Here is an 8,118-nt window from a genome sequence, read left to right as displayed (position 1 = left end):
ATTTGTTGGTTATGGTCTAGGTGTGGTGGCTTATTTCTGTAATCCCAGCACTTTGGGAGGCCAAGTTGGGAGGACTGCTTGAGAGGAAGAGTTTTGAGACCAGTATGTGCAATATAACAAGACCTTATTTCTATAAAAAATAGAAAAATTAACCACACATAGTGGCATGTGTGGCATAGCCTGTAGTCCCAGCTACTTGGCAAGAGTATCACTTAAGTCCGGAGTTTGAGGTTGCAGTAAGCTATGACTATACTACTCACTGCACTCCAGCCTAGGTAACAGAGTAAGACACTGTCTCTTTAAATATAAAGCTGGTTAGGGTCCAAAGTGCAACCTGTCCTATAATACACTTACTTTCCCTCTATACTCAATACATAGTGTGTATCTGGCCTGCACTCTCACCCCTACCCCCAAGCTATACATTTAGAATTTTACTCCTCAGAAAAGCTCAAAAAAGATAGCTAAAAGACCCAAAATTCCCCCAAAATAATGTTTCTTTTTTAGGATAAGTTTATCCTAGAGAAATAAAAAGAAGAAAAAATCAAATTGAGAAGCTATAAGATGGCAACAGAAATAAAATACATAACCCACATTAACCACTGGGCAATAATGGGATATTACACTTCTATGCTCCATATGAAAGGAACCATAGACACCAAACCACATTGCTAATAACTGGGGCAAAACCAAAGACCATTTCTTCAATTAATGTAAGAATGTTAGGCTTGGCACCCATAGCTCAGTGGGTAGAGTGCCAGCCACATATACAGAGGCTGGCGGGTTAGAGCCTGGCCTGGACCTACTAAAATGATAAGGACAATTCCAACCAAAAAATAGCTAGACATTGTGGTGGGAGCCTGTAGTCCCAGCTACTTAGGAAGCTGAGGCAAGAGAATCACTTAAGCCTGAAAGTTTGAGGTTGCTGTGAGCTGTGATTCCACAGCTCTCTACCAAGGGGGACATAGTGAGACTCTGTTTCCAAAAAAAAAAAAAAATATATATATATATATATATATATGAAGGTTAATTTTATTGATATGACTGAATTTTCTTATTTTCTTAGCTTTTCATAACTGTTTGTCCTTCCCTAGCCTAAAATAATAAATTAACTCAGAAAATAAGGACCCTGGACATTACAGTTAAAAAGACAAGATAGATCCCCTGACACATATACTTCTTTTTAACTTTCTCTTCTTTTCTAGGGATCTACAGCTAGATCAATGAGCAGAGACTGTGAGGAAAATTTGTACTAAACAGCCTATTGATAGTTGTATCTCCTCCACAGGGACCTAGGGCAAACGTAAGGATGCATCGTCTTTTAGCCTACCGTCCAAAGCCTAACTTAGTTTGACCTTTGAATCTAATTCTCACAAAATTCACTGGGCATGCTAGTATTCTATCTTTGCTGATTTACTCTAACCTGAGCTGTCCTGACAATGAAAGGTCAGGCAGCACTGATTACTTGTAGAAATCCACCCATGGATCATTGTGAGGAAAAAACACCGAGGGTTTCTACTACTGGAGATATAGAAGGAGGAATAAAAGGGATAGTTTATACAGCTAAACGCAAGGTTAACCCCTTATGAAAGGTGGATTTCCTGTACAACTGTTCTGACAAGTGGAGGATTAGGCACTTCATACATTCTGCTTGGATAAGAGACTCCAACAGAAGTGAATCCCTGCAGTGGAGCAAACAGCTTTTCTGAAGGTCTCTGAGATTGTTGTATGCCGGAAGACAAAAAGTTCTGCTAGTGAACTTAACTCAAGTAGAGTTAACTCCCATCACAACAATGGCATGAAGCATCCTAAATTGTAGGTTAAAGATATCAGGCCCACATAGACAGCAGTAGCTCTCTATCCCTCTGGAGACTCACAGGTCTCTACCTCTATCTCCCATAATTCAGGATTACTAACATCATGAGTAAAAGCATAAATGATAATGAAAGGAATGTTGAGTCTAGCTCTACCTCAATCCCATCCCCTAAATGTTCCCTAAGAACAGGCAATACCAACAGCACACACAAGAAGTGTCTCTTGGGTGCCCTCTTGCTGCCACCAGAGCTTTTCCATAAAGCTGAAATGGACGTATGCTCTATGAAACTGGCAGAAAAGTAAAAGAGTAGAAAAAAGAGGGGCCAGGGCACAGAAAAGGGAAGTTATTTTAGTGGTGGCCAATGAGTAACATCCAATGATTTATAAGAGGTATAATCCAATAATACAGTAAAATAAAACAGTGTGTGCCTGAGATGGTTTTGATTCCAGGAATTATAAAACATATTTTTTAAAAAGAGAGAACAAGAAGGGGAAAGAAAATGGAAGAGGAAGGTAGGGGGAGCAGATTGGAGTAAATTGGGCACAGATGGGGGACACAAGGGGGTTTCAGTGACGCCCTACCACAAATGTTGCTTCAATTTTTTCTCTTCAAGAAACATGAGTTTTATTTCCTTAAATTACAGAATTTTTTAAAAATTAAAATTCTTAGAGTGCTTGTGGTTTAGATCAACAGTTCACCCTCCAGAATCACATCAGCCAATCACATGTCTCCTAAAGCATTAACTACTAAGACATGTGGAAAAGGCCCTTTCTCCCTTTGGGCTCAGGAATGACTTAGAGAGATTACCGATTGTGACATCACTCTGGGAACCACCTATCTCACCACCAGCTTTGGACATGAGCCAGGTAAGGAATATACAGCTCAATGAGAACTCATTTTCCCAGAACTGTGGTTTTCCTTGCTACATCCTCAACAAATACTGAGTTCCTAATAAATACCAGGCACTGTACCAGAGTCCCCAGTTATCCCTTGTCCTATTCCTCAAATTTATCTATCCCCAGCAACCTCATTATGGAGTATTAGGATTCTAGACGTTCTGTGGTCCCAATGAAGCAGGATTTTGCATAAGGCCCATGTGAGAGGAGGAGGAAAAGGTCTTCTCACCAATACACCTGAACCCATAAGTTTTAAGATCATTGCTGAGACGTGAAAGTTTAGTTGCACATAACTCAACCTATTTCCCATTATGGGAAGATGGGGCGAATCTGACCTCACAACTTTCGCCTCCATGAGCAGAGGGAGGGAAAACCATAACCCAGGGAAAGGGGAAACATGTCATTCTCTCACCACCATCTAAGCTTTTCCTTCTATTTTGCCTTCTGCAGTTGGCACGTTTGAAAAGTAATCAAAGTTAGCAATGATATGATTTCTGTCCCTGGACTACTGATATAGTGAAAAGAGAATAGTTACACAGGGGTAGCACCAAACACAAAAAACAAATAATGCATGACAGCAATAGAGGCATCAATAAAGAACATACTTTTTAAGTAAGGATATCCCTGTTTTTCTCCAAATCATACTTCTTAGGTACTGGAACTATGGGAAAGGCTCAGGTACAGAATGAAAGGATATGGACTGCCTCATCGGCCACAAGATCACCTCTGCTTTAGGCTGGAATGCTCCATTTCCACGGAGTCCAGGAACTGACATATGTAAACACCCACCTAGAAGAACATGTCCAAGAAGGAATGGAAAGGAAAATGATGGCCCAGATGTTCTGTAATTTGCAGAGATTGCCAAATCACCACAGACCCTAAGCACCTGGTAGGGCCAGGCAGCATCAGGCCCCTGCTTCCTGGTTTCAGGCAGCCAGGGACCCACAGCCAGGTGGTGACTCTGACAGCATGCAGACTGGCCTGGAGAAGGGCACCAGCTGATGGGACTTGAGAGCTGAACACGCAGGGCTGATTTATCACTTCCTTACTCATAAAAATGTGATTCAAACTGCTGCTGATTAGTGAAGGATTTAAATCTTTACCCTCTCCCCAACCCCCTTCCCTTTCCACCCCCGACACAGATGCTGCTTCTCAGCCACAACACCCCCTTCTTGCCACTGTCCATGCAAGCATAGCATAGGGGCCCAGAGAAGATGACTCATGTGCTGGGAAATGGAAAAGTGCATCTTCCCACCAACCAGCCCTGCTGAGCGCTCTGCTCACCCCTCTCCCAATGGCAGCCCACACAGTGGGGTCTGGATGGCCGCCTCAGCTGCACACCGGGTACTTGGCAGCATGTCCACAGAGCTCTCTGTCCTAGTTGAGTGTTATATCCTGTAGCCTGGGCTGTTTTTCTCTGAAACACCCTGGAGCCTCTGGCCACTTCAGCTCATAGTTTTCTTGGCCCCAAATGCTTCATGGAGGTAACATTCAGGATAAGGCCAGCAATGAGAAGTAGGGTCTCAAGTACTGGCTTATACATGTCTTTCCTGGCTAGAAGGTCCTTGTTATGACTAGTATGGAAAAGACCTATTTCTTTCTTTCTCTGTACTCCCCATTTCACCTTCCCTTCACCCACATTTTCTTAATCTTTGCTTAACAGCTACAAGAAAAGGACTCACTGGTAGCCTCTGAAAAGGCCAAGGTATTCCTCTTAAAGAAAGATGTTTCACAGGTAAGACTTGCAATCTTTAACATTCACATCTATAGAAGCCCAGGCCAAGTTGATGCTGAAACAATACTTTGGGAGAGGCTGCAGCTCTGTGACAGGCAGCTCACTGAACTCCATGGGTTGTTTTTAGCGGGAGGTAGAAAACTGAGTCCAGTGAGCTTCCTACTTGATATCAGAATGTCCCTCCCCTTTGGACTTCACATCCTCACCAGCATAACACTTCACCAACTTTATTTCCTCTTTCCTGGAAACCAGCACTGCCTTTTAGGACTCCACGCTTCCTCTGAGCAATTTAAACAAATAACCATCTCAGGAATAATTAGCCAAGTTCAAAAAGGCCCAAGTCTCTGCATCTTGACTTCTGCTATGAATTCTAAATACCACAGCAGGCAGCATGAGAGGAAGTAATCCTCTAGGATTCAGATTTGATTGAAAACCCAGGCAGCCTAGGAGAAGACAGGGCAGTATCCCAGGAAGAGCCAGGTTTCAAGGGAAAGTATGGCATACTCATTCATCAGGGAAGAAACTTCCCCACCACCAACAAGCTGAAGCAAGCCCTCAAGTACATATGAGAAAGGAAATAAATCAACTTCAGGTTAAGAGAAAACACTAAGAGAAGGTACAACAAGAGAACCAGCAACACTCTGTCCAGAAACACCAGATTTGTTTTACAGCAAAGTCTCTATGGGGCAGTTCCCACTTCCTGGCATTTTAGATAATAACCTTCTTGCCCTGAGACTAAACACTCTCTGTCAATGCTCTGAAATGATTCCTTGGCAGCATGGACCAAATCTCTGTTGCAAACAAACACAGCAAATAATGTTGCCTCCATGCTACATAGTCCATCAAGTCAAAACACATCATCCTTCCCTAAGTGGGATAGAGGGAAGGGCAGGGATCCTGGTAACATTCTTGGACTCTGACCTGATCATCAGAACATTTAAAACCCAGCCAATCTTCTCTCCCCTACCCCCCAATTCCTCTCTGCCAAAAAAGGCCCCAAAGAGTGTTCAGAAAAACATTGAGAATGCACACCAGTATACTGGCCAAATTCTGGGCCTGGTGGCTTTTGTGCTTCCAGATTTGAGTCACCAAAGCTCATCAATTCTCTGTTCTTACTCCCTGGCAGGCTCCCACAAGGGATATCCCACAGGGAACTAGACTTTTCCATATTGAACAAACAGGGTACATGAGTCCAGAAACAGCTATTCCCAATCCCTGCCAAGCGTATGGTCTCTGCAATGAAACATTTCAGCAATGCCTCTCCCTTGGGAGAGGCTCTGGGTCTGCAGCCTCCAAGAGGCCTTCCTGCTGCCTTTAGCATGGCCAGATGTGCAATAGCGTCTTCACATTTGCAAATTAAGCTCTATACTTATGATTCCCTCCTTTCATCCCACACAAGCACTACAGAGCTACGTAGGTATCAGACCGTAAACTCACTATCTGAGAAGCAACAGTGAGGAGGGTACTGTGTGTGCACATGTGTGTGTGTGTTTTGCAGGTAGTGGAGTAAAGTTGAGGTAGTGGAATTTGTAGCAAAGAAAAGAAGCCAAATTAATCTCTGTCTAAATGAAGAAAGTGGATTTTTCTTACCTTTTAACTGAGAGTTATGTACAGCAAACATGTTGATGGTCATAAGCTGCAGCATGCGGGTGCTTCCAATAGGAGAGGGGCTATGCTGCAGCAACACCTGAAACTCCTTGAGGACCTTCTCAGCCACTGCAGGGAATGTCTCCATCCTGCAAATACACCAAGCCCATCAGTGACACACACACCCAAGATCACTTGGTACACACACATACACACACACTCTCTCTCTCTCTCTCTCAAAGCAGACAACTAACGACCAATGCCAAAGATACTTCTTTGCTACTTTCACAAACCTCCCTGGTATCCTGCAATTTTGAACACATTTGAGAGAAAGAAGTAAAGTTTTCAGGGTTCAGTGGTGGAAACAACTCAATGCTTAGATAAATTACTATGAGTTATTACCCTTTGGTATGCTATTTCCTAACCCCTGGCAATAACTGGATTCAAGCTGATATCAAAGTTTCTCTATGAAACCACCACTTTTTCTAAATATTGAACAAATTTCCTTTAAGCTCTATGACAGGGGTCCTCATACTTTTTAAACAAGGGGCCAGTTCACTGTCCCTCAGACCGTTGGAGGGCTGGACTGAGGGTCCTGGGACAAGTTGGCTGCTAAGCAGGACAGGCAAAGGTGGCAAAAACACCCAGCGGGCTAGATAAATGTCCTAGGAGGGCTGCATGTGGCCCGCAGGCTGTAGTTTGAGGACGCCTGCTTTAAAACCTACACAGTCCCAAAACTGTCTGGCATGAGACTATATTCTATAAAAAAAAGTTACATGAATGTAAAATTTTTTACTCAAGGGTTTATTTCAGGAACGCTGAAATAGTTCTGCTATTGTCTTCTTAGGTACCACTACACTAATTCTTTCACTTAAGGATACCAAATTTCCCCTCTAAGAATCCCTAGACCTAGGGCCCCCATGATCTGTTTCAGTCTTTCCTGTGTTACTGTGCTCCTCCCTCTCCAATCCTCTGCTCATCAGGGTCTGTATGTTTTCAGGCCAGTAGAAATATAATGCCCTGGCCAACTGCCACTCCCAATACAGGAAGAGCCTGTAATGTAGGGAGGCAGAAATCCAGCCAGTGACCTAGGGCTCCTAAGGAGAGGTCATTCAAACCACTGCTTGCCAAATGTGGCCACTGGATCCCAAACAGTGGTGCATGCCTGAAGCTCTTTTGGCAATAGGAACAAACCACAGCTAAAGTCCTCCGAAATAAAAAGCAAGTTCAAACTTGGTGCTAGGGAGAGAAACCAAGCACATGGGCTTTAGGGCCATGCTGAACAATTCATGGTCAGTTAAGTATCTTTTATCCACCTCTGCAGTCCCCCAAATATTTTTTTATTATTTATTTATTTATTTATTTTAGAGACGGAGTCTCACTTTGTCCCCCTCGGTAGAATGCCATGTTGTCACAGCTCACAGCAACCTCCAGCTCTTGGGCTTAGGTGATTCTCTTGCCTCAGCCTCCCAAGTAGCTGGGACCACAGGTGCCCGCCATGACGCCCTATTTTTTGTTGCAGTTTGGTCCGGGCCGGGTTTGAACCCATCACCCTCAGTATATGAGGCTGGTGCCCTACTCACTGAGCTACAGACGCTGCCCAGTCCCCCAAATAAATATAGTGCTTGTGGCACACTTGGGAGCTATGGACAGCTCTAGGCTGGACTAAAAAATAACTTCTGTGAGGCCACATGAAAGGTAATCTTCCTCAAAAGAAACAAAACAGCCCAGGCATAGTGGCTCACACTTAAGCACTTTAGGGGGCCAAGATAGGAGGATTACTTGACCCCAGGAGTTTGAGATCAGCCTGGGCAATAGTGAGACCTCATTTCTTTAAAAAATAGAAAAATCTGGCTCTGTACCTATAGCTCAAGCGGCTAACGCGCCAGCCACATACACCAGAGCTGGCAGATTTGAAGCCAGCCTGGGCCCGCCAAACAACAATGACAACTACAACCAATAAACAGCAGGGCATTGTGGCAGGTGCCTGTAGTTTCAGCTACTTGGGAGGCTGAGGCAAGAGAATTGCTTAAGCCCAGGAGATGGAGGTTGCTGTGAGCTGTGATGGCACAGCACTCTACCCAGGG

At 43.9% G+C, this 8,118-nt stretch overlaps 1 protein-coding gene across 2 annotated transcripts in view; it reads right to left on the bottom strand.

The window, feature by feature from the left end:
- The window catches only part of LOC100953598 (telomerase-binding protein EST1A), a 149,353-nt gene that overhangs the window by 61,692 nt on the left and 79,543 nt on the right, over positions 1–8,118 (bottom strand). For both annotated transcript variants that reach the window (XM_023518698.1, XM_023518699.1), the window contains exon 10: positions 6,035–6,180. In XM_023518698.1, coding sequence (XP_023374466.1) covers positions 6,035–6,180 — 146 coding nt within the window. The remainder of the gene's footprint in view (positions 1–6,034; positions 6,181–8,118) is intronic.

This window comes from Otolemur garnettii, unplaced genomic scaffold, assembly GCF_000181295.1.
Source record: "Otolemur garnettii isolate 467f Iridium unplaced genomic scaffold, OtoGar3 scaffold00145, whole genome shotgun sequence".
Classification (NCBI taxonomy): Eukaryota; Metazoa; Chordata; class Mammalia; order Primates; family Galagidae; genus Otolemur; species Otolemur garnettii.
Note: the sequence above shows the minus strand (reverse complement) of the source record. Positions and strands in the feature narration are given on the sequence as shown.